Here is a 27,694-nt window from a genome sequence, read left to right as displayed (position 1 = left end):
AGAGATTATCAAGTGTGGATATAACAGAGAGAAATTTCTTTCTCAATACCAAAAGCTAAATCTAAGCTCCAATTTAGCTAAATGGTGGAAAATTGGTACCAATATCCTGTGAATGAAAACAAGATACATCAATGGCCACTAACATAGAAAATTTTACAAGAGAGTTAAAAAAATTCAGAAAGGCAGTTTTACTGACTAGTGGTCATGATGAGTAAGTACTTTTTTCTGAATCAAATCTTCCTCTGAATAGCAATTATTAGAAATACAAGAGTGAGAACAATCTTTTCGTGCTTTTGTGTAGATGTCTATGAAGAAAAAGAGGTTTACTAAACTTTTGCTAGTCTGTTAAGTATTTTATATAAGAACTGTACAATTCTATGAAATATAGTCTTCCATCTGGCCTTGGCAACAAAAGTCACAAACTGTATGTGCACTAAAATTAAAATTGTTCATGTTTTTCAATAGATGTAGCTGTAAAATGATATAAACCAGTATATTTGAAATCTGGACATAGATTTTTATATGGTTATTTACAGTGAGAAGTATACTGCTCTGAAATGAAGGACTTTTCAGTAAATCACTACTTTTTCTATTTGTGAATTCTGAAAAATTCCATCCTTTATGATTGTTCTTAAATGTCTGTTCTTTTTCTTTTTAATTCTCAAGCTCACTATTTGGATAAAATAGTTAAAGGTACTGTATACTGCTTGATATGCTTCCATGTATCTCTACATGCCTCCATATATCTTTGTGTATATTATAGTGGTCATTCCATTAGACTTGGCAAGTGCAACATATTCATACTCTTTGAATTACAGATTTCATTTGTGTTACTTTCCATACGACTTGGATAAGAGAAGACTTAATGTTTTTGTTATCTGTTAACATTTTTATTAAGCAGTTTCTTAAGCTTCACAATATGTGTATAAATAGATTCGCTTTGATGGTCTGACGCTGAAGATTGCTAGGTATTTGTTGTTTGTGGTGTCTTAAGTGTCCCAACTTTGTTGTTGGAACAACTGGTCAATTTTTCATGTATAAAAGACGAGAAGGCCCCCTGAACTGGAAATTTATAATAGAAACATGAGTTCAAGTCTGACATGAAAGAAAAGTGGGAGACATTTAATGCTTAAACTCGGAATTCTGCATTCAAATATCTTGATGTATTTTTGAATACCATCCACTAAAGTTAATCACTAAGCTTTTTAACTTCAAGGAAAAAATTGTAAGAAAATCTATGCAATATGAGAAATCTATTTTATGTGCAAAGCTGATATTTGAATATAACATTTAATATAAATACTTCTTAAATATTAAAACCACTAAACAGCAAATATTTCCATATCTTCAGTTGTTGGTAGAAGTTTGGCTATTTAATTTATTTATTTTTATTATCATCAGTGCTCCCCTTTTTTTCCAGATTGCCTTTCTTCTATTCCTTATTTGTGCTTTTTCATTAGAGTATGGCAATATCCAGGCTTTCTTAGAATTATTCTTAATTGCATCAAATTGTCTGCAATACCTTGATGATAGGATAGATGAAGCTGCGTATTCTATGTAGTAATCAAGTGGAAAAGATTATTTCAAAATTAAAATATATCCTCTGCATGTATAGTTAAAATGGGCAGGTGGCAAGAAATGCTAAAGAAAAAGCAGGCCAAATATAATCTCAGCCGGGTAGGATTATGTGACATCCATAGCAATAATTTCATCATACCTGGTCATGAGATGTTACTATATTCCATTTAAATTAAGTTATTGTTTAATTTGTGCTTATGTAGGTAAATAAAGGTATACATTTGTAATTATTTTAGTCTAATAGGCATAGGAACAGATTCTTTCGATAATACTATCAATTCCTGGAAAGAATTCTGAGATATAGGCAGAAAAAAAATTAAAAGCAATGGCACATCTTATATATTAATCTGTGTGGAGTAAAAATTAAATCCTAAAATCTTATTTGTAGCTAGTGATTATAGTACTGCTTTATTTGCTTATGTGAATGTCTTACAACAATCATAGATAAGGAATACTAGAATTTTACATATCTATATTTATATAATGTCATCATTCTCATACAGGTCATGTTGGCTGCATGCCAGGTTTTCATCAATATGAATTGACAAATAATGTTTTTGATGTAATGTTAGATTTAAAAAATAGATCTTGGATATATTAAATAATTTTAATTGTTTCCCAAATTTTCCCTCCTTGGCCATAAAAGCAGACAAGATAGGATATAAAGGTAACAGAACAAAAGCCTTAGGGAGATTGTCACAAAAAAATTATAATCACTCTCCGCTCTGTCTTGAAGCACGTCACTACCGTGTTTTTGTTCAGTCTATCAATGTTTATTGTGGTCCTTATGGTATTTCATTTTGTCCGTCCTAAATACTCAAATATGCACAGCTATCACATTTAGTTGGAAATCTTGTTGGTCCTGTCCCATCCGTATGCAGCCTGAATCCTAATGTTTGTTAGACTAGATGCTAAGCTGCTTCACTATTTCCTGAGCTTTGCTTATTCTGTGGAAAGGAATGTATTTTTGGCATAAAGTATAGTCATAAAATTGACATATACTTTGTGCAATTATTTAAAGCACTGTAATTTCACATGAATATACGGCAAATTAACATTCTCTCTTATTGAGCACTAAAGAATATATCTTCTTTTGAATTTTAAAAATACTTCTTTAAAACAATACTTCTTTAAATCTACATATACAAATATATCAAATCATTATTCTTAAGAATAGAAGCACTATTGTTTTATCTTGAGGCTATGTTGTGTGCTGTGATGCTGTTGTCTGCTGTTTCACTAAAGAAAATGAAAATACGATTTTGTCTGGCCTGCAGGTATTTAGTGGTTTCTTAGATATATTTCCTGCCTGCACAGGTAAGTGGTGTCTCAAAGTGTCAGACAAATCAAAGATGCCACTTAGTTAAGAATAAGAATCCCAGTTAATGTTGCTGTACTCTCTATGTGCAATTACAGTATTTGTGCTGTTCTGAAGGCCTGTTCCCAATAAGTGTCTCCTGTTTGTATTTTAATTAGATTGAACTATTTTTGTAATATTTAAATCACATGGAGTATCCTTTTTGTTTGTTTTAACAGAGGGATGCCCTGGCCTGTGTAATAGTAATGGAAGATGTACTCTTGACCAAAATGGCTGGCATTGTGTTTGTCAGCCTGGATGGAGGGGAGCAGGATGTGATGTCGCTATGGAAACTTTATGTACTGACAGCAAGGACAACGAAGGAGGTAGGAGGTGTAGAGCAAAATTCTTGCACTGCTAAAAATGTGAAATTATTGGCTTCTTAATCAGGTGAACAAAATACTGCTGTGAGACTGATATAGAGCTTTTACTACCTGGGATGAGATACATGCAGAATTGTGCTTCAACATTTATTGCCTTCATTTTGTATGCTATCAAATCCTTAAGTGCTGGTTATAGCAAGCAAAATGTGTACATCAAAACCCATTAGTGAACATTAGATCATAACTGGTAGTATATCTATCAAAGAACAAATACAATAATCCAGTGAACTTTATCATAAAAGTGCACACCAACAAAAATGGTTGTGAAGTCCCTTTTCAGATTAAGTTTTGAAAAAGTTACAGGAATATGCTGAAAAATAGCTTCATAAAAGCTTTTCCTTTTTTAACTGCCCTTTATCAGCAATAGTGTCATCCCCAATACTGCATACAAGCTGTCCTCAACTTACAATCATTGATTCCAACCACACCACTTAGCAACAGAAATTCCAGTCTCAATTGCTATTCTAAGTCAAGGACTGCCTGTAACTGTGTATTAACTATATTTTTCAACATTTCCACCAATTTGTTTAAAAATTGAGGTCTTCTTACCCCTTTTGAATCCTCCCAACTTTCATATTCCTGACAGAAGCAAAAGCAGGGCTTTTTTTCTCATAGAACGCTCAGAACGGAGTTCCGGCACCTTTTTTGGATGGAACTTTGTAGGGTAGGCAAGGCAGATTGTATGACATGTGTGAGTTCCGGCACGTTTTTCTTTTACAAAAAAAGCACTGAGCAAAAGTATTCTATTTCCTGGGTTACGTTCAAATCTTTATTTCTCTTTCCCTTTTAGATGGGCCATTATCATGAGTTCCTTTCCTGGTTTTTCAGATTTCTCTTCTCAGTATACTTGGATAAAGTTTGTCATGTTGCCTACCTCCTCCAGCCTCTTCTTGCTTGTCCTCTGTTTCTTAAATTGTTATAGTTACATTTTTACCTTGCATGTTTAAAAGAATGCTGAGGTACATTTTTAGTTAACAATTTTGTTATATCTTTATATTTTACTTAATTGCTTAAGACAAGATGAAATGCCTGTGTGACTTTATTCTGATGTAGACCATATATATTCCAAAAGGTATCCTCATTTTGTAGCAATTTTCAGTTGTTCTTTGTTTACCATGTGAGTAATTTTAAGTTCTAGCCTATCCACACATTCAACAACAATGGTAAACTATGGAACATTAAATGTAATTGGACCATCATGTGCTACCGTCAGAATCTAAATATAAGTGAAAATATAAAGCATGTAGACTCTCTATTTGTATTATAACAAAAGTATCTAATAGCAGAAAAATGTTAGGAAAGTAACATATCTCTTAAGGATGACAGTTTAACGTTAGATTGAATTAAATACATGGTAAAACTCTGATCTCAGAGCGTAACAATTTTAATCATCTGCCATGATACTGATTTCTAGCATTACTTAATATTGTGTAAAATCTTGAGATTAAGATTTTAAAATTATAATAAGAAAACAATAGATAATGCCACTTATTAGCATAATAAATTTTAATTTCTATAATAATCAAATAAACAGTATGGACATTGATTTTCCTTATTATGCAGAAACACTATCCTGCCCAGTAATAGGTGTAATTTAGTATTCAAGCAAATGATCCTGCTGAGTGTCATTATGCGTGCACAAGGAATTAAATAAAAATCTATTACTTTAATTCCTCCTTTGTCTCTAGGTAGATAATATACTTCTGCAAAAGATATTACCAAATTGTTGAATTACATTGGTAGACATTACAAAATTTACCCTACTAAATTCAAAAGCACCTCCCAAAATTGTTCTAGAAAAATCTTAGCCAGTAAATCACACAAATTTATCATTGTTTACTCAGTTAAGTAACCCTAAGTTGACAGGTGGGAAAAAAATTCAGTAGGATAATTAGAGTCCCTTAGGTGAGATGGGCAGTATGAAAATTTAATAAATAAATAAAACAAATTAAAAATTGTTTAGATGGTTTGTACACATGTAGTAGTATGTTCCATCTTAAAAGATGCAGAAAAAATGTAGCCCTGTTGGAAAACAGAGGAAAAAATAAAACCTGTAGAATAGGACTGTTATTATTGTCACAGATATATCACAAAATGCTGAACAGTTGTTTAGTTCTTCAAATTTTAAACTTTCTCATATTAAGCCGTAAGACACATTTGACAAGTGAGATCACAGAAGCTAAGTAGCTTTTTCCATTGAAAGTGATGGGACTAGGATGCAGTTTAAAGCAAAACAAGACACACATGCATTTATCATGCGTTTCAACTATAGCATGTGCTAGCCAGTTTATTTTAGTCCTACTAAGCTTCTCAAGTGCTAAACCAACTAGAGATCTATTGTAGCATGTTTGATAATGAAAATAGAACAAATAGAATAGAATGATCATTACAACTTTTTTCTTATTATTCCCCATCTGAGTTTGTAAAATCAGAATATTGTACAAGTATAAATAAACCTTATCTGTACTGAGTAAACCTAAGATCAGTGCAAAATAGCAGGATGTCTGCCCTTAACTTATCTTGTCAACTACTAATTTAAGGAATAAAAACATATCTGAGTACTAATAAGCCTCAAACTATGAGATGAAATTTAATCTATAGCAAGTCAAATGCTATGTATAAAAAAAATTAGTAGAGCTCTATTTGACAGGCAAAGGAAGGTTTGTGTATTTATTTGTCTGTTTTAATTGAAGCTACATATATTGACAAGGACATTCACAATGTGATATATGCCAAATTATATTTTCTTACTACCTAATTCTTTCACTGCTTTCCAATAATTATTTATATATATATATATATATATATATATATATATATATATATATATATATATATATATATATATATATATATATATATATATATATATATATATATGTGTGTGTGTGTGTGTGTGTGTGTGTGTGTGTGTGTCTGTGTCTGTGTGTGTGTCTGTGTCTGTGTGTCTGTGTGTGTCTGTGTCTGTGTCTGTGTGTGTCTGTGTCTGTGTGTCTGTGTGTGTGTGTGTGTGTGTGTGTATGTGTGTGTCTGTGTCTCTGTGTCTCTGTGTGTGTGTGTGTGTAAATGTTGTTAATATTATTTAGGCTACTTAAGATTTAATAATAATAACCAATAGTTTTGGTTATCTTATTTTATGGAGGTTATTTTTATCCTTTTCTTATTTGAAATGTTTCAGATAGCTCCTGATTATTCTGTACTTTTTCTCTGAAGTTTCCAGGTATATTCTAAACAATAAGATCAAAGACATTAAAAATATTCCAGAAGTGGATGACATATTTTAAATGGGGATAATTGCTCAAGTTGATTCTCATAAACCCTTTCAGTTGCAATGCCGCTTGGGGTGTGTGTGAAAGCCCTAATAAGCAGGCATATACATAGAATGAAGGCTACTGCTAAGCTTGTAAGCCACCCTGAGTCTTCGGAGAAGGGCGGGATATAAATGGAATTAAAATAAAAATAAAAAAATAACCATAATTTAATAGATATAAACTTTTTAAAGTTTTGTTTGATTTTTTTTATTCAGAATTTTTTAATTAAAAAATTGAATGTCCATTTTTGGATTCTTAAAGGAGCTGTAGTGTTTCTAGAAGCATTTCACTTTTTTTTACAGAGGCAATATAACATCTGGAAAAGTACTAGCCATATAAAGTATACAGACAGATTTTTTTTCTTTTAATTTCTTTTAAAGGAAAACAGATTCATAACTATCCATTGCTCACTTGGGCAAACAACTGATAAACGTCATAAAAATATAAAAAACAGCAAAATGGAACAGATATGTTGGAAAAAGGAAGGTGAAGTAGTATGTTTATCCCAAAAAGAGAAGTTTAAATGATTAAAAGTCTTCAAATGCTTCATAACTCCCAAGCGTAAGACAAAAATTTCCTAACCATGAATAAAAAACAAAATGGCCTGCCTCTTGATTTGGAGTCTTCATTACTGTTAGTTTTCAAGTAATGGTTGAACAACCATTAATCTGAGCCAGTTTGAAGATTCCTGTCCTGGGCAAAGGGTTACCTTAAATGACCTCCAAAGTTTCTTCAACTCTGATTCTGTTAGCAAAAGGAGTGACAAATGCCTGAGGAAATACAAATTTACAGAACATTAGATTCAGCACATAGTGGAGAAATTAATGAGTGTGTGTTGGCGAAGTTTTTGTAACAGCTTCCATTCATAAATATTTTTTCAGAATTTTCCAAGGAGTTAATGTTATCAACATTACATTGCTGTGCATCTTTTAAAAACAGGTATTTGCAACCTTTCTAAAAAATATATGTTTAAAGGTTTTGTATAGATCAGACATATCAAACTGATGATGTTGCGTGACGTCATGTGACATATCTGAGCTTTTTCCCCATTGCTGGCAATGGGGTGGGCACGGTTTCGTCCCACGGTATAGATGAAGGTTCAAAATGAAGTATATAGATAATCATCTACTGAATGAGACTGTATATAGTATACAGTATACTGTACATCTGTCAATTTTGAAAATGAGCAGTGATGAATTGATTGATTGATTACATGCTATCCAGTTGATGTCATCTCTTATACATATATTGACAGATGACAATCGGTCCCTAAACTGGTTCTTCAGGCTTCCAGCGGTGCACACATTGGCACTGTAACTGAGGCCATCAGTCTTTTTATTTGGGTACATGTGATTCATTTTTACGGATATATCAATAGGCATGTAATAATTTGCATGTAATTTGTCTTGTGGTTAAATTTTATAGAGCTAGCTTGCTCAGATAAGTATCCTTTTAATTGTAAGGGGAAAGTTTTTGTTCCCTCTTGTAATCATTTTAAAGAACTGAGATTGAAGATTCAGAAGTGGTTTTTTTTTTCCCCAAATCATCATGCATTCTAGGTTTTTCCTTGAAAATCAAAAATATCCGCTAGACTATTTTTTTAACATAAGAGACTAAATCAAATGTAATTTGAAGATTTTAATAAGCTGGTTGAAACAGATATAGAAATGTAGATATTTTCATAGTGTTTCACAATAAATGTTAAGTCATAATGTGGCGGTGAAAACACCCATTACAAGGTTGTGTAACTTAAGCTATTTCTGCTTTTTCAAAAAGCTGATTAAAATACTTTTTTTTAGCATTATGAATGATCACAGCAACACTACACTTAATCTTTCGCATGATGTCTTTAAGATCAGGTTAACTTATCAGGTTTTCATTGCTGCCATTTAAATTAGTAATAGCTAGGAACTTTAAAAAGCAGGTTCTGTACTTTGCTACATTTTTAATCTTAAGTAGTAACTGTTTTTAGCCCCTGGCTGAATGTTTAAGGAGAAAGTTTTGATGACTGAAGGCCATAACAAGGAAGGTTAATAACATCACACAGTTGAGCAAGATTGTGGTTCTATAGCAAGAATTGTTGTGAGTTTTGAACATTGTGTTTCATAAATGTTTCAGTGTGTTAAGCTAATACAATAGTGTTCATTGTTTTTATCTTATTCTTGCTGAAAATTAGCAGAAAAATGCATCCTGAAAAAGTTATACTGAAAAATTCTTGTTCTAAAAAATTGCTTACTATTTAAATAAGATTGATTTGAGGGCTACATGCCAGCAACTAATTGTCCATCAAATGTCATGCTAGCTACTAATTGTCCATCAATATTTTGGACGTTTTAAATTGTTCATTTTTGGTTGTGTTACTTATGTAACATATTCAGATCTCTTTTAAAACACAAAAAAATCTTTTTTCTAATAATATGGACAGGTTTAGTCACACAGCTCATACTTTAAGATAAAATTTTGCCAATATTTCTAAATATACATTTGGGATTTGAGACATACTGTGATGATGGAGCACATAATTTGCATACAGGAAATAAATCTTGGGTTAATTGATAGAAAGATACCCCTTTCTAAAACTCTCCCATCAGTGTAGACATGATTGGACTAGGTCGATTCAAACTTTGATTCAATGGGAGCTTTCTTTGTTTCTAAATATCAATATTTTTATTTAATCATACCAATGAATTTTGCAGAAATCATCTTGACTGCTGCACACCTTTTATAAATAGCTGGCTGACAGTGGTCAAGAGTTTTTTAAAAATGTCATTCTCTATTGATCTCTGCTCTGTTTGCTGATACATTGATTATTATGAAAGATATAAAAATATACTGAATTATTTTGAACTCATTATTTTGTTACAGTATGTGACCTACTCTCTTAAAAATACTTCAGCATTTTCTTCTCAGAAACAGATACGTTCTTCTTCAGAACAATCTGTGTGGCTCATGAATCATATGCCTTATATAGATCTTTATGTATTATTCTTACATTCTTTTTAGTGTAAAATTTGTTTCTTCAGTGATACATGGTTCAAGAAAGAGAGTGTATATACCAAATCATTTGCATTCATTAACAACATGTATTTCCCTTCTTACTTAAATGACATAATCTAAATTCTTCCAGTAATAGTGAGTCTGAAAAGGCTTCTGCATCTTATTAAATATTAATACAGTATATATTAACATAACAAACTATGGTGCAGTAATTTAGGCACCAGGGTAGAAGCCAGAACTCTGTGAGTTCCAGTCCCATGTTGGGTACTAAGCCAGTTGGGTGACCTTGAGCTACTCACTTTCTCTCAGTCCTCTGATGGAGACAGTGTCAAATTCTTTTTGTAAAACCTGGCTAAGAAAACTGCTGGGACTTGTCCTGGCATGCGAACAATCTGACAGGATTGAATGGGGGAGAGAAAGAACACACACACAAACATTTTATGAGTAGCAAGAGGTGCAGGTATTTCTTTTTTTTATGTTCTCAGTTTGCCTGTGTTTCATTCATCCAATCAGGAATATGATTGTTGTTTTGAGAGCATCTCAGAGCAAGAATCACCTGTTGCCACTAAGGTGGATTTTTACCACAAATACAAATTTCTGGAGAAGATTGTAATTCTGTTTAAGGATTTTAGCTTATTTAATAAGTGGGGGTGGGGGATATATATACACAGGCACATGAATGTACACAGGTCACACAAAAACAGAGGGGGTAGGAGGGAAGGAGAGAGAGAGTTGCAACATTAATTCCCAGTTACTGTTTAGTACTAGGATAGGATAGGATAGGATAGGATAGGATAGGATAGGATAGGATAGGATAGGATAGGATAGGATAGAATAGAATAGAATAGAATAGAATAGAATAGAATAGAATAGAATAGAATAGAATAGAATAGAATAGAATAGAATAGAATAGAATAGAATCTTTATTGGCCAGGTGTTATTGGTCATACAAAGTAACATAATCCTAAGATACCAACAGTAGAAGGTAATAGGAAAGATGAGAAGGATAATAGTTATACAACCTTACTACATGAGTAAATATCTTTAGACATAAGATAATGCTGTGAGAATTAGGTGTTCAGCAGAGTGATGGCACAAGGGAAAAAACTGTCTCTGTATCTAGTTGCTTTGGCATGCAGTGCCCTATAGCTGTAATCATGAGAGAAGGAATTGAAACAGTTCATGTCCAGGATGTGAGGGGTTTGCAAATATTTTATCAGCCCTATTTCTGACCCATGCAGTATACAGGTCCTCAAGAAAAGGCTGCGTGGTTGCAATTGTTTTTTTCTGTAGTCCTAACTGTACCTGTCCTGTTTGGTTGCTGTACCAAACCAGACAGTTATAGAAGTACAGAGGATAGGCTCAGTAATTCCTCTATAGAGCTGTATCAGCAGCTCCTTGGGCATTCTGAGCTTTTTTGAATTGATGCATGAAGTATATTTTTGTTGTGTCTTTTTAATCGTGGTTCTAATGTTAGGTATACATTTCAAGTCCTGGGAAATTATAGAACTCAAGTTTTAAGGTCTCTACTGATGATACTGTGTTATCTAATATAGTAAGAGGGGGTAGAATAGGAGGGCTCTTCCTAAAATCAACTCTCATCTCTACAGTTTTAAGTATTTTCATCTCCAGATTGTTCTGATTGTACGATAGGGCCAGTTGTTCAACCTCCTGTCTGTATGCAGACTCATCACTGTCTCAAATGAGACCAATGACTCTTGTATCATCTGCAACCTTCAGTGCTTTAACAGAAGAATCCTTCAAGTTGCAGTCATTGGTATAGAGAAAAAAAAGTAATGGAGAGAGATATAGCCCTGGAGAGGCACCTGTGCTAATTGATTGGGTATTCTATGTGATTTTACCTGCTGCTATCTGTTAGAAAGTTTATAATCCACCTTCAAGTGTGGTTAGGCACAGCTAACTGAGTCACTTTGGAGCAAAGAATTTCTGAAATGATGGTATTGAATGCCAAGCTGAAGTCAACAAAAAGGAGCCTTGCATAGGTCCTTGGAGATTCAAGATGTTGTAGTTGTAATGCAGCGCCATGTTAACAGTATCATCTGCCAATCTCTTTGCATGGTAGGCAAATTGCAAGGAGTTTAGCAGCGGATCCTGTATTATATATGTAAACAACATTAATAACAAGTTAAACAAGTTATTCCGTTGTACAATGAGGGGAAAACAAATCTGACAGGAAAACACGCGGGAACTTTGACAGCTGTCAAAGTTCCCCCGCACCGCGCAGGCGCAGCCACTGACAGCTCGCGGCTGTCAAAACACCGAGCCATGCGGCAACAAGAACTGTCAAAAGAAGACGGCGCGGATTGGTCCGGTTAGACGCGGCGCCAAAAGAAACGTTCCTGATTGGCCCTCACTGACAGCTGCCGGCTATAAAAGCCGGACGAGTTATTCTGTTTTGTCTTGCTCAAAATAAACCTCTAGTTAATCAGCCTGTCGTCCCAAGTGGTCCTTCGGCTACTTTACTGGCGACGAAGGTGGGATCGCTCCTGAGCTGAAGTCACGGCCGAGGAAGAGAGTTCCCGGCCAGAGCTGTCACTGGAAGTTTTAACTTCCAACGGAGCGAGACCTAGGACCGGACGACATGGCCAACTTCGGGCGTGTGAGGGAATTCGATACCCGCCATCCAGAGAGATGGCAATCACACCTGGGGCAAGTCGAGGGATTTCTCCTCGTCAGCAAAATCACCGACGACAGAGCAAAGGCCGCCACTCTCCTGTACATCAGCGGACCCCCGGTATACGATGCTGCCGTCGGGCTGTTTAGCCCGGTACCCATCACCGAAGTCTCCTACGCGGACCTGGTAGACCAGCTTAACAAACATTATATGCCGGCACGCTCAGAACTGTATTGGCGAGTGCAATTCGCCCAGAAGAAACAGCGACCAGACGAACCCGCAAACGACTTCATCGCCGGGGTCAGGCACGCCGCGCGGAACTGCTGCTTCCCCGACCTGGAAGACCGCATCAGAGACCAGGTGGTAATTGGGTTGAGGGACGAGCGGCTACAAAAAAAACTAACATCTAAACCCGACATGAGTCTAGCTGAATTGACCCGAGAAATTATGGCCTACGAATATAACCACAAGAAGAAATCGACCACCACGACTCCAGAAAGCCCTGCGACCGTATACCAAGAGAGCGCAACTCTCAGTGACAGCGACGAATCGGTGGATTTCACTGACGGGGAGGCCCTTCAGCGCAGAATGGAGCGGAGACAACAGAGAAGAAGCGACACATCTGATCGCCGAAGAGCCAGGAACCCACAACCACCACCATCACCACGATACGAGCAACGGGCCGCCTGCGCCAGCTGCGGGGGCAACCATGCCCGTGGAAGCTGCCGATTCAGAAACGCAAAGTGCCACAATTGCGGAAAGACCGGCCACATCAAACCGGTGTGCCAAAGCCGGGCCCGCGACAACGTGAATGATCTGGAGGCCAATCCCCCAGGTAGGCCAACTACCCGGGCCAACATAGGGAAAACGCCAGGGGCCCTAGTAGAAATAATCGACAAGGTACACAGCCTAAGCTCAAAAGTGAGGATCAGGGTAAAAATTCAGGGAGTCACCTGCCCCATGGAAGTGGACTCCGGGTCAGCAGTCTCCTTAATTTCATTCAAAACGTATCAGGAGATCTGCCAGCAAAGCAAGGGGAAAATTCCTTTGAGGCAAACCCAGGTCCACCTAGCTGATTTCCAAAAAACCCCCATTCCTCTGAAAGGGAAGGCTAAGGTTGCTGTAGAGTACAAAAAATTCAAGGGACCCCTAGAAGTTCTAGTGACGCCAGGAAACCGCACCAACCTGATAGGGCTAAACTGGTTTGGGCCTCTGGGCATCGCCATTACGGGGGTAAATACAGTCCAATCCTCTAGCCTCGAAGCCGTCTGCAACAAGTATGCAGACGTCTTCGATGGCACACTAGGAAAATACACTGGCCCCCCCATCTCCTTACAATTAAACCCAGCCATCCAGCCTATTAAGATAAGAGCTAGGAGAGTACCATTTGCCCTTAAAGAAAAAATAGAAAATGAACTAGAACGCCTCGTAGGTCTTGGGGTGCTAGAACCTACGGAAGGGGGAAGCTGGGAGACCCCAATAGTCACCCCGGTTAAACCTAACGGAGAAATTAGACTATGTGCGGACTATAAAGCGACCCTCAACCTAGCCCTCAGCCCCCACGCTTACCCGGTGCCAGCGGTAAGGGACGTATTTGCTTCCATCCGCTCCGGCGCCATTTTCGCAAAACTTGATCTGACGCAGGCGTACTTGCAACTGCCTGTCACAAATGACACCGCGGAAGCTCAAACAATTGTCACCCACCACGGTGCCTTTAAGGTAAAAAGGCTCCAATTTGGCATCTCGGCAGCCCCGGGTATCTTCCAGGGTATCATGGAGAAAACCCTGAAAGGAATACCCGGGGTCTGCCCCTATTTCGACGATGTTCTCATCGCCGGAGAAAACGAAGCAAACTTAGCTGACAGACTGTCAGCTGTACTGAGCCGGCTCAGAGAAGCCGGTCTCAAACTTAAACGCGAAAAGTGCTCCATCGGAGTCACATCCACAGAATTCCTAGGGTACAAAATAGACGGCCAAGGCATACACCCCACCACAGAAAAATTAAGGGCTATTCAGACAGCTCCTAGCCCAAAGAACAAACAAGAACTCCAAGCCTTTTTAGGATTATTAAACTTTTATCACGCTTTCCTTCCCCACAAAGCCACCATAGCTGAGCCTCTGCATAGGCTCCTAGACAAGGGAACTGCCTGGTCCTGGACCAAAACACATGAAAATAGCTTCCAGTCATTAAAAAAGATTATTTGTAACAGTTCAACAATCACCCTTTTCCGAGAAGACACACCAATATGCATCGCTTGTGATGCATCTCCCTATGGAATTGGGGCAGTGTTAAGTCATCTATACAAGGATGGCACCCAAAGACCCATAGCTTTTTATTCACGCACTCTGTCAAAAGCAGAAAGGAACTACGCACAAATAGACAGAGAAGCACTAGCAATAGTCGCAGGGGTAAAAAAGTTCCATGACTACCTTTATGGGAGACCCTTTACTATATTAACGGATCACAAACCCCTACTAGGAATATTCACGTGGAATAAAACAACACCGCAGATTCTCTCACCAAGAATACTGTGTTGGTCCACCTTCTTATCAGCATATTCTTATAAATTAATACATAAACCAGGAAAGGAATTAGGTCACGCAGACTGCCTCAGCAGGCTGCCAATTCAAAGCAAGGACCCAGACCCAGCCCCAGCAGGATTGATTCTAGCAATCTCCCAACTGCCAGACTGCCCCCTCTCTGCAAGGGTTATAGCTAACAACTCAGCTAAAGACAAAATACTCAGCAGAATCCTCAGGTGGGCAACAACGGGATGGCCAGCACAAAACCCACACCCGCAATTCCAGCCATTCTACAACAGAAGAAACGAAATATCTTCACATATGGGATGCCTTCTATGGGGGAACAGGGTGATAATACCTGATAGGAACACAAACCAAACATTAGACATCTTACACGAAGGACATCCAGGCATTGTCAAAATGAAGGCTCTGGCCAGAAGTTATGTTTGGTGGCCAGGCATAGATAAAGAGATAGGAAAATATGTAGGAGGGTGTTACACCTGTCAAGCAACACGAAGCGAGCCACCCCAAGCACCAATTCACAAATGGGAAACGACAAAAAACCCTTGGTCACGCATACATTTAGATTTCGCAGGACCTATCCAGGGACAGAGTTTCCTAATAGTAGTGGACAGCTACTCTAAATGGTTAGAAGTCACTCCCCTTAGAAAAACAACTGCAGGAGCCACTATACAGGCCCTTAGGAAAATATTCGCCACACATGGCCTCCCAGACACCATGGTTTCAGACAATGGACCTCAATTCACCTCTCGTGAATTTCAGATGTTCGCTATGAAGAACTGTATTAGGCTGGTCACGTCGGCACCGTTCCACCCATCGACGAACGGGATGGCTGAAATTATGGTACGCTCCACGAAAGAAGCTTTGAAAAAATTCGTAAAAGGGAACTGGCAGCGGCGACTCAGCCAGTTCCTAATGTCACAACACACAACTCCATGCACAACAACGGGCAAATCACCCGCGGAACTAAGATGGGGGAGGAGACTGATAACGCAGCTCGACAGACTTCATCCAGACACATACTCCGCAGAAAACGATCACCCCCCCGACCCGCACACTCAAACCTGGGCAAATGATATGGGCACGGTCATACACAGACAAAAACAAATGGGTCCAAGGGACTGTGCTTAAACAAACCGGACCCATTTCTTATCTAATATCCACACAAGCTCACGGCGATCTACGCCGACATATCGATTAACTCAGACCAAGACAACCACCGCACAGCCCGGACCCCCAACCAGACAACCAAGAACTGCAACCCCCCGCTGAAATACTGCCAATACCAAACCAGGAGGAAGAGGGGCAAGAGAACTTACTACCGCCTGAACCAGACATCGCCCCACTTCCAAGACGCTCCAACAGGAACAGAAGAGCCCCCACCTACCTAAAGGACTACCAGTGGGCAGGTGCCAACAACCAACAAGGGGGAGGAAACGCTCCAGGGGAGGGGTAAGGGGTGTATTATATATGTAAACAACATTAATAACAAGTTAAACAAGTTATTCCGTTGTACAATGAGGGGAAAACAAATCTGACAGGAAAACACGCGGGAACTTTGACAGCTGTCAAAGTTCCACCGCGCAGGCGCAGCCACTGACAGCTCGCGGCTGTCAAAACACCGAGCCATGCGGCAACAAGAACTGTCAAAAGAAGACGGCGCGGATTGGTCCGGTTAGACGCGGCGCCAAAAGAAACGTTCCTGATTGGCCCTCACTGACAGCTGCCGGCTATAAAAGCCGGACGAGTTATTCTGTTTTGTCTTGCTCAAAATAAACCTCTAGTTAATCAGCCTGTCGTCCCGAGTGGTCCTTCGGCTACTTTAGATCCATAATGGTTTTTAGGTGGGCCAACACTAACCTTTCAAAAGTTTTCATAACTACTGATGTCAGAGCAACCAATCTGTAGTCATTTCAGCTCCTTGATCGAGGGTTTCTTGGGGAAAAGGATGATAGTAGAGTGTTTGAAGCAAGAAGGGACATAACACATCTCCATTGTTTTATTAAAGATGTGGGTGAAGATGAGGGCCAGTTGATCAGCACAGACTTTCAAGCAAGAAGAAGTTACTCTGCCTGGGCCTGGTGCTTTTCCATTTTTTCTGTGAAATAGAGACTGCACCTCTTTTTTCTAGGATTACCTGAGGAGGGTGATAAGTTTTTTTATCTAATCAGAGCTCCCTACTCTTTTTAAGAAGCTTAAAAAGAAGCTAAACTTTTAATTGTTTTCATATTACATTCAATACAGCAATCATGTAATTGCTCATTAGAGACAAAATACTAATAAGAAGTATTGTTGTTTTTCTTTTGACTTTTTTGTCTGTAGATGGATTAGTTGACTGTATGGATCCTGACTGCTGTTTGCAGAGTTCCTGCCAAAACCAGCCTTTCTGTCGAGGATTGCCTGACCCACAAGATATTATTAGCCAAAGTCAGCAATCACCATCTCAGCAAGCTGCTAAATCCTTTTATGATCGGATCAGTTTTCTTATAGGACCAGAAAGCACACATGTTATTCCTGGGGAAAGCCCATTCAATAAGAGGTGACTGTAGTATTGTAGTATTAAATAAAAAAGTAATGTCTTATGGGCTTTTTTACATTTCTGATACTCTATTTTTCCCCCCCAGGATAGCTGGAAACCTTCAAACTTTGAACGTCGAACTGTGTGGCTATTGTGTATAAAACTTCAGTCAGTTTACAAACCTTTTCTTGTTTGTAGTGCCTATTTCTAGTAGGAAATTAAGGGTTTTGCAAATCTTGTTCACCCAAAGGATTTGAGTTAGCACTGCTGGAAGTATATCAAAAATGTGAAAATACTTCTGAAAGGAAGACAGTAATGCACTTTTAAAACAAAACTGAATGCATAATATAAATTATGAATTATTTTAGTAATACTGTGAACTCTATAACAGCACAGTGCATAAACTGCCTGTGCAGGCTTTATACAGCAGTGGCACATTTCAAAATAAGATGGTAATAGAAAGCAAGTATTCTGTGCTTTACTAAGAGAAGGTAGGTTATTTTATACTAGAAGTCTTCTATCTGGAATAATTTAGTTGCATTAATTGGGCTTGACACAGCTGTTGATTAAAAGTATTAAAGAAATGCTTCTTAACACTCCCTTAAATTCTGTATTTTTCATCCCCCGAAAATGCAAAATTTCTTCTCTAAAGACCTTGCCTAAAAACAAACTAGCAAAACTAGCAAAACAAATCATTACTAATTTCTTCATTTTATACAATGACTCGGAATGCTTTGGTTCGGAAAGCCTTGTACTTGAAATCAGGGAATTGAACACAGTAGTAGGCATTTACAGTCCTTCTGTTGTAGCATATCATATAAATTGAAAAAATGAATATATACATATGTCCATATATATCACAAATGGAAATTTATAGAATTAACAACATTTTTATTTCAAAGCTCAGCAGTATTTGAAGAATGAAAAAAAATCATGTCATATACAGAGGGGGATTGCTTCATGAACGTTTCCTATTGGCTATTGATTTGGAAGTACTGTTTTTCTGATTAAATGAAAACTACTACCAAGTATTTTTACTTATATTGCATTTGGAAAGGAAGATGCCACAGTTGAAAATGCTAAAACTCAAATTCCAAATATATTTAACATGGAATTAGCATTTTAAATTCAATAAATTAAATATACTAATCATACACAGGATTGCACTATAAAGTACTGCATAGCCAATAACATTTTCATAGAAAGAAATACCGGATCTGAAATGGACCTTTAACAACAAAATATAGCTGGTCACAGCTATATTTACTTGATGCAACTTTTTGGTATTCAGATATTGTATGCTCACATACATTGTTAAAGTGTAACAGAAAGAGTCACTATAAATAATTAAGAATTTGAAATTAAGTTGAAATTAAATTGTGTATTATTCTGTGAAACTAATATTTAATGTTTATTGTTGGATAAAATATAATTTGTAAGAATTCCAAATGATCTAAATTTGTGTCTTTCTCCACAGTCTTGCATCTGTCATAAGGGGTCAAGTATTAACAGCAGATGGAACACCGCTAATTGGAGTTAATGTCTCCTTTTTACATTATCCTGACTTTGGTTATACAATCACTCGTCAAGATGGAATGTAAGTTTTTTTCATGCACCTGAAATATGGCAATGTTCATTCTTCTATCTATATATCAGAAACATTGCACTGATAGGTTGCAGGATAGCTGACTATCATAAGGTTGAAACTGGTTGGGCTTTGATAGGTTACCACCAGGAGTAATCAGATTTATCAGATAGATTGAGAATAAAAAAAACCCTGGTTTGCACCAGTATCAAACCAGTGCTAAGAAAACTACATAAATATGTTCCTGAAGTCACAAGGAATTATACTTAACTTAGAGGAGTTATTATCATTAAATCTTAATTGTATATATCGGTTGGAAAGCTTTAAATTTAATTAAGATGTATTACTAAATAATTATCTGGTTTACCTAGGTTTGACTTGGTGGCAAATGGTGGTGCATCATTAACTTTAGTATTTGAACGATCACCATTCCTTACTCAGTACCATACAGTCTGGATTCCATGGAACGTCTTCTACGTCATGGACACTCTTGTCATGAAGAAGGAGGAGAATGACATTCCCAGCTGTGATCTGAGTGGATTTGTGAAACCAAATCCCGTAATTGTATCATCACCTTTATCTACCTTGTTCAGGATCTCTCCTGAAGACAGCCCTATTATTCCTGAGACACAGGTAAAGTGCCATTTAAGTGTAAAGATTTTTGCACGCAGATCATTGTAATATATTTTAGGTCATTAAAATATCAACAAAAACAATAATATATAATTTGTATTGGGATTATCAGCATGCTGGTTAAAAAGTTTTAATTATCAATTCCTGAGTATTTATCAATACTCCGCTAATGTCTTAACCTTTCTATGGTTCATTGTGATCCCTTGAAGTCTCATTAGTTTCATTTTAGAGTTAAGGATATGTGATCCTACTTTACTTCTGTTTCCTAACACTTTGTCTTACCATTTTCTGTGACACCAAATAGTTAATTTGCCTAAAAGAAATCTCACATTTTGCTTGGCAAACATCTGATAAGCTGCAGGAAAAGGTTGAATTAATGCAAATGTTTTTACACTTCTATGTTATTCCTAGAATATCATCCTACATCTGCCTATAAAAGATTAATTTGAGCAAGTATGCTTATTGGAGAGAGTTACCTCCACATCATTTTTCAAAATATTGAAGAATTTGGATGAAGAGAGTTAAGAGTTCCCAGATGTAGAAAAGTTTTCATTCTTTATTTTCTGGCAAACAGCTTTTCCACTATTTTGTTGTTTGTTTATGTTTTTTTTATTGGATAGTATACATTTATGTATTCAGCACTATTTAATATCCATCTAATTACCTGTTCACGTTATATTACAAGTGCTTGGAAACGTTTGCTTGTTTTATAACTTGATACTCATTTCAAACCCATGTACATGTATTCACAAAAATGCTTTTGAACCCTTTCTTATCTACACATAAACACAAAGATAAATGAATTGCCTACATTCTGCCTTAGTAGATATTCTCTTGCCTTGGAATGTAAGTCCTTGCCTCATACTTCTGTAGTGTTCATTGTAGAGACAAACCAGCATTTCAAACATATGTTTATGAAAATGTGTTAACATTTAGGGAACATTTATGACAATAGGCTGTTAAAAACTTCTTTATCACTATCCAGTTTAACAATATCTTCACTAAAAAAAACTCTCAAAACTAAAATGGCAGTACAAGAAAAAATAATGTCTGGTGAGATTTAAAAACAATGTTTAAACAATTACTTGCCCACTGGATAGTTATAGCCCATGTTGTGTCTCTGTGTGGTCTGCAGACCCTATTTTCATATGACCTTAAGCAACTTGCTTGTAATCCTTTCAGCTGTTTGGATCAGGTGTTATTTCCACTCTTTCCAAAGATAAAATAGTAGCTTTTAGCAATGTAAAAACTATGCCAATAACTAATGGGTGATTTTTTTTTCCCCTCAATACAAATTATTTTAGAAAGTTTTTCTTTCTAGCAGTTTAGTTAGGCTCCTGAAAAGAATGTATTACATTTATAGTGTAGGTTCTCAAAGTTCTTTATTGGTGAAATAGCTTCCAAATAATACCGTGGCAGAATTAATCTATTGTCAGCTTCAGTTTCAGATCTATTCTCAAGAAACTGGCTAATAAAACATCAGCATATTTTATTTATTTTTCACATTTCTGAGCCACCCATCTCCCTCAATAAGCAGTAATTGTGTCACACAGCATTACCTGGAAGTCATTTCATCAATGATATTAAACTGTTTCTAACTGCATCCCAATGTGATTACAGAATCTCTTACAGGTAGTACTTGACTTACAACTATGACTTACAACTATTTTAAGCAAGACGATTCTTAAATGATTTGCACCTGATTTTTCTGGCCTTTTTTGCCACAGTTGTTAAGAGAATCACTGCAGTTGTTAAGTGAATCAGGCAGTCATTAAACAAATCCAGCTTTCCCATTGACTTTGCCTGTCAGAAGCTGACTGGGAAGGTTGAAAATGACAATCACATGATCCCAGGATGCTGCAATGGTTGTAAATAGATTCCTGTTGCCAGTTTTGATCACATGATTGTGGGGTTGCTGATGATTATAACCAAGTGGTCTGATCTAACAAGTGAGGAATGATTATAAGACACTTTTTCAGTGCCGTTATAACTTTGAACAGTTGCTAAATGAATGGATCATAAGTCGAGGACTACCTCTTTTGTAATTGTACATACAATCTCATACAGTAGTCCTCAACTTAACAACAATGTTCAGTGAACAATCAATCAGTTCAATGACTGATCAAAGTTACAGTGGCACTGAAAAATATGATTTATGACCATTTTTCACAGTTACGACCTTTGCAGCATCCCCATGATCATGTGATCAAAATTCAGATGCTTGGCAACTGGTTCATATTTATGACCATTGCTGTGTCCCAAGGTCATGTGATCAGTTTTTGCGACCTAACAAAGTCAATGGAAAATCCAGATTCACTTAACAACTGGGTTACTAACTTATCAATTACAGTGATTCACTTACTGTACAACTGTGGCAAGAAAACTCATAAAATGGAACAAAACTCACTTAACAACAGAATTTTTGGGCTCAATTGTGGTCATACATTGAGGACTATCTGTATATAGTTTGGTCCCCAACATATTTCTTATCATTACTTTTCTTTCTTTAGCAGGTTAATTTTGAATTCATGTCACATATTTTTCTATGGAAAAGGTAGTACATAAAACCATATAACAATTACTGTTTTAAGTATGAGGGCAATTCGGAAATAAACCTCCGTTTGGTTATCAATGACAGACATCACAGATACAGAACTTTTATTATACACATTAGAAAACTACAAAATTACATTAATTTTTGAAATAATCGCCATTCAAATTGAGGCATTTGTCATAAAGTCTTACAAGTTTTGAAATGTCTTAGTAGTAGTCTCTCGGCACCAAATCTGGGCTATGGGGTGCTTGACTTGACCATTGGAAAGGAAGTCCGAAGTCAATGCCTTCTTTTTTTCCCTTACCTCACTTCTCTATTCCCCTTTCCCTTCCCCATCATTTCCACTATTTGCTTTTGTATTTCCATTGTATTGTATATTAAAAACTAATACAAACTAATGCCTCCTTAAGTAACACCAGCTGCCTGGTGTTACTTTTGTATTGTATATTAAAACAGCAGATTAATATCTTAAAAATCATTGCAAAAGAATCACTGGACACTGATTAGCTGTTTGGCGGCTAGAGGTAGACTGGCAGCAGCTGGCAGTATCCATGAGGCCTGGGACCATTGGAAGCACACAGCAGTATATCTTTCAGAGTAAACTGGTTGAACCCCTGGATGCTGGTAAACCCTTTGTCATGGTTCCAATAGATGAGAACAGTAAAAACAATTTTAAGGTTTCCTTAAAGAACATATTTATTTGGCTACAAAGTATCAGCACGATCAAAAGTGAAACCAAGACTGAAGTTCCCTCCCAAAGGTTACAGTGTTACAAAGTTGAACTTCCCACCCCAGCAACATGTCATAAATCACATTCCCCAATTAACTACTTTGGCGGGCTTTCTAACGGAAGCTTCAGCCCACCAAAGTCAGGCAGCAATGACCTTGGTTCCCACAGGACAATTTATTGTTTTGTCTAAGCTTAAAAGTACACACACACCCGCCCAATTTGTGGCAACCGAAAACGAAATGGCTTCAGCCATTTCAGTGCTGACACCCTTCTTGGTGGCAATGGCAATGTTTGGCAGGAGTGGATTGGTTGTTTTTCAAAAACTACCAGTGGACAACATAAGGCTGATTGGCAGGCCACGTGCAGCTCACATGCTGCATGTTGTGCAGGCCTGGACTAGAAGTTTCTTTCTGCACGAGATCTTAATGCACTGGAATCATCTAGCAAGGTATACTAAAAAAAAGGTAACCTTTTTCCCCAAATCAGTATTTTTTAACAAATAAATCAAGAAAAATGTATTATATTTCATTGCTTCAAAAGATCTACAGCTCTACTGATAACTGATCCTGGTGGCAACTGTATTTTTGGAGTACTGTATTTCCATATTACTTGGGCAGATGTTGGCTAAGAGAACAAATGATCCAGATATTTTCCTCCTTAAAATACTTTGACTCTGTGTAAATTTGAAAATAGAAAACTTTAATAATCATTTAAAATAAAACATTAATATTTAAGGATGAATGGAAGAAACAAGGAATATGCATGCTGAACTTCCTTCAGCTTTAGTTATATTGGTGGGCTGGTGGAAATATAATTTAGCAACATCTGAAGAGTCATAGTTCTCTACCTCTTTATTTCCAAGGTTTGAAGAGATACAGTCCTGAGGCAAGCAATAAGGATTGTGTTTTCAGTGCTTTATATTCTAAACAGCTTGATGTTGAGCATTATAGAAATAGGGCCATATTTCATAGTATTTGGAGGCCAGAGTGGGAAATTAAATCAATTATCTTCTTGAGGAACTTTTATTGTTACTGTAACAACCTGATATCATAAAAAAGACAATTTACAAGAGACCTCCTATGAATACTATGAAATCAGACTTGAAATGTTATAGTTAAGACTGAATATTTTCTAAACCCTAAAGTTGGAATTAATAATTTGAAATTTTGCCCTATGATGTGAATGCCAGAAATGACATTTATCATTTGATTGTTTCAAATCTGTATTTTTATGTTTGTTGATAATATTTTAATAAATTTTAAGGGAAAAATTAAATTACCCAGTCATTCAGGTATGTGCACTGATAGCTTACAATTTTCCATTGTCTTGTGATCCTTTGGGAAGCTATTTGGACAGTTGTAGATCAAATTCAATGTGTGAATTTCTTTCCATTCTTGGTTAACTAAATAAAAAGAATAAGTACAATAATTTCACAAATCACAAATAATCTCAGGAGGAAAGGAGGGAGAAAAAGATTATTCTTCATGTCCATCAGCTCATTAATATTTCCTCAAGGTATTCAGTACTCATCAAATGCTTTTTGGCTTCTGGCCATAATAAATATGAAAAGAATATACTTTTTTATTATCTATTTTTTTCTAATTTTTTTGCCCCATTGTCCTGACATCAGCAGATTCAAAGTGGTGAGACTAACCGTGGTTGTGCAGTGGTTAGGATGAGCACTGCAAGCTACTTCTGCTAACTGCCGGCTGCCTGCAGTTTGGCAGTTCGTTTCACTGGCTCAAGGTTGACTCCGCCTTCCATCCTTCCGAAGTCGGTAAAATGAGGACCAACAATTAGGGGGCAATATGCTAACTGTAAACCACTTAGAGAGGGCTGTGAAGCACTGTGAAGCGGTATATAAGTCTAAGTGCTATTGCTATTATTTACTATGAATTTATGTCTTGCCTTTTGGTTTATTCCAATACTCATGAAGGCCTACAACAATAAAAACATAAGATATAAATCTTAATAAAATTAATAAAGGTAATTACAAAAACCAACATTAAAACCAACCATTTAAATAAACAGATATTTTTGACATCCTCCTTAATAGTAGGAGAGGGTCAGCGGGTCAGCTAGACTTCCTTCAGAGCATTTTCCATAGACTGGCAGCCACACAAGAAAAGGTCCTTTTCCATGTACCCCAAAGCCAAATGTTTGGCTGCACGGACATCTTCAACAGTGTTTCTCCTCTTTAAGTTACAGGGAATATTCATAGTGATAGATCAGTTCCACAGATAATCAGACTTAAGCCATTTAGGGCTTTTTAAATCAATACTAGCACTGAGGCGCTCGACCGTGTTGTACCCTTGTGTCCCCTGACCCGGCGCAGATCCCGGTGGGCTCCATGGTTTTCTGCAGAGCTCCGGGAGATGAAGCGTCGGAGATGGGGCCTAGAGAGCTGTTGGAGATCCAGCCAGTCTAAACCTGACCGATTGCAGTTAAGAACCTCTATGAGGTCTTATCTCGCGGTGATGGTGGCGGCGAAGTCTAACTACTTTGCTGCCCTCATCGCATCCGCAGATAATCGCCCGGCCGCCCTGTTCAGGGTGACTCGCTCCCTCCTTAATCAGGAGGTGAGGGAGGAGCCCTTGCAGGGGCAGGCCAAGGAGTTTAGCCAGCATCTGACGGATAAAATCACTCATTCGGGCCGGTTTGGATTCTGACTGGGCAGACACTGATGGGGGGGAGTCAAGCGGTCTTGGGAATGTTATCTGGAATGAATTCGATCCTGTGACCCTGGAAGAGGTGGACAGGATCATGAGGAGACTAAGTTCCACCACGTGTTTATTGGACCCGTGCCCCTCCTGGAGGGGACACGAGGCTGGTTCCAGGTAGTAATAACTGCTTCTTTGAGGGAGGGTACCTTCCCTGCCACCTTGAAGGAGGCAGTGGTGAGGCCCCTCCTCAAGAAGCCTGCCCTGGACCCAGCTATTTTGAACAACTATCGTCCGGTCTCCAACCTTCGCTTTCTTGCGAAGGTTGTTGAGAGCGTGGTGGCACATCAGCTCCCTCTGTTCCTGGAGGAAGCTGATTATCTGGACCCGTACCAATTGGGCTTTAGGCCTGAGTACAGCATGAAGATGGCATTGGTCACGCTGGTGAATGATCTCTGGGGGCTCGGGACGGGTTGTTCCTCTGTCCTAGTCCTATTAGACCTCTCAGCGGCTTTTGATACCATCAACCATGGTATCCTACTGCAGCGTCTCAGGGGGTTGGAAGTGGGTGGCACTGTTCTACAGTGGCTCTCCTCCTACCTCCTGGGCCGCTCGCAATCGGTGTTGACGGGAGGGCAGAGGTCCACCCCGAGGCCTCTCGTTTGTGAAGTTCCTCAGGGATCGGTCCTCTCTCCCCTCTTGTTCAACATCTATATGAAGCTGCTGGGTGAGCTCATTCGTGGTTTCGGAGTGGGGTATCATCAGTACGCTGATGATACCCAGCTTTTTCTTTCCACCCCGAACCAACCTAGTGATGCCCTCAATGTGATGTCCTGTTGCCTGGAGGCGGTCTGGGTTTGGATGGGGAGAAACAGGCTTTGACTCAATCCCGCCAAGACTGAGTGGCTGTGCATACCAGCATCTCAGATTAACCAATCTATTCCATCGCTAACTATGGGGGGGGTGAGGTGTTACCCCCATAGATAGGGCCCGCAACTTGGGTGTCCTCCTGGACTCACGGCTCAGTTTGGAAGATCATATAGGAGCCGTGGCCAGGGAGGCTTTTGCCCAGGTTCCCCTGGTGCGCCAGTTGCGGCCCTATCTGGACTGAGATGCCCTACACACAGTCACTCATGCGCTTGTGACCTCCCAGATAGACTACTGCAATGCTCTCTACATGGGGCTGCCCTTGAGGACCACTCGGAGGCTTCAGCTGGTGCAGAATGCAGCTGCGCGAGTTGTGATGGGGTTCTCCCGATACTCCCATGTAACGCCTCTTCTCCACGAGCTGCATTGGCTTCCAGTTGCCCTCCGGATGAAATTCAAGGTGCTGGTGATGACCTATAAAGCCCTAAATGGCATGGGTCCGGATTATCTTAGGGAGCACCTGCTGCCAGCATCAACTTCCCATCATCCTGTGCGCTCCCACAGGGAGGGCCTCCTCAGGGTCCCGCCGGTCAGGGAGTGCCGGCGGGCGATCCCCACGGGGAGAGCGTTCTCTGTGGGCACGCCTGCCCTATGGAATCAACTGCCTGTGGAACTCCGGATCGCCCCCAACCTTCGCTCGTTTCGCCGGGACCTAAAAACCTGGCTATTTGAGTTAGCCGGCCTGGAATGAGGGGTTTTAAGGTTGTAAATTTTAAATTTTAAACTCTTGGGGCTATTAATTTTATTTTATTTTAATCTGTACATTGTACTGTTTTAATTTGCCCTGTAAACTGCCCTGAGTCCCTCAGGAAAAGGGCAGTATATAAATCAAAACAAATAAATAAATAAATATATAATGCTTGATGAATAACTGGTAACCAGTGGAGATCTTTATTTACAGTAAACATCTGATTTTCTAGTACTAATGAGCTGCCTTATTGTAATTTCTCAACATTTCTCATATAAAATGCATTGAAATAATCAGTATATGTTGCATCTGTTCATAAGTCTGACTGGATTAGGAAGACCTAGTTGTAATTAGGGAAATACATCGTTGTCCCAGAAGAAATTTCAAGCTGTAGACCTATGTTTCTGGAGGAATACTGACCCATCTAAGGTCAGCTTCACCTTAATTTCAAGGTCTCAGTTTCTTTTTCCCAATAATATCTCCATCTAGTCTGAATTTGATCTCAATTTGTTCTTCGTTATGTAGCCATTATTGAGATGAGCCCATACTCAAGGATATTGATTGTCTCCTTAGTATTAAAAGATAGGGAGCAGT

At 38.2% G+C, this 27,694-nt stretch overlaps 2 protein-coding genes across 4 annotated transcripts in view; one reads left to right on the top strand and one right to left on the bottom strand.

Annotated features, from left to right (window-relative positions):
• DCTD (dCMP deaminase) overlaps window positions 1-27,694 on the bottom strand; it is a 264,163-nt gene that overhangs the window by 27,183 nt on the left and 209,286 nt on the right. The gene's annotated exons all lie outside the window — the stretch shown is intronic.
• The window catches only part of TENM3 (teneurin transmembrane protein 3), a 255,087-nt gene that overhangs the window by 164,880 nt on the left and 62,513 nt on the right, over window positions 1-27,694 (top strand). For 2 of the 3 annotated variants that reach the window (XM_081333123.1, XM_081333122.1), the window contains exons 11-14: window positions 3,115-3,261; window positions 17,128-17,344; window positions 18,801-18,920; window positions 19,280-19,541. In XM_081333123.1, coding sequence (XP_081189249.1) covers window positions 3,115-3,261; window positions 17,128-17,344; window positions 18,801-18,920; window positions 19,280-19,541 — 746 coding nt within the window. Of the gene's footprint in view, window positions 1-666; window positions 694-3,114; window positions 3,262-17,127; window positions 17,345-18,800; window positions 18,921-19,279; window positions 19,542-27,694 lie in introns of all 3 variants that reach the window. The other variant, XM_081333121.1, reaches the window with a different exon arrangement.

This window comes from Vipera berus, assembly GCF_964194415.1.
Source record: "Vipera berus genome assembly, chromosome: 7".
Taxonomy (NCBI): domain Eukaryota; kingdom Metazoa; phylum Chordata; class Lepidosauria; order Squamata; family Viperidae; genus Vipera; species Vipera berus.
Note: the sequence above shows the minus strand (reverse complement) of the source record. Positions and strands in the feature narration are given on the sequence as shown.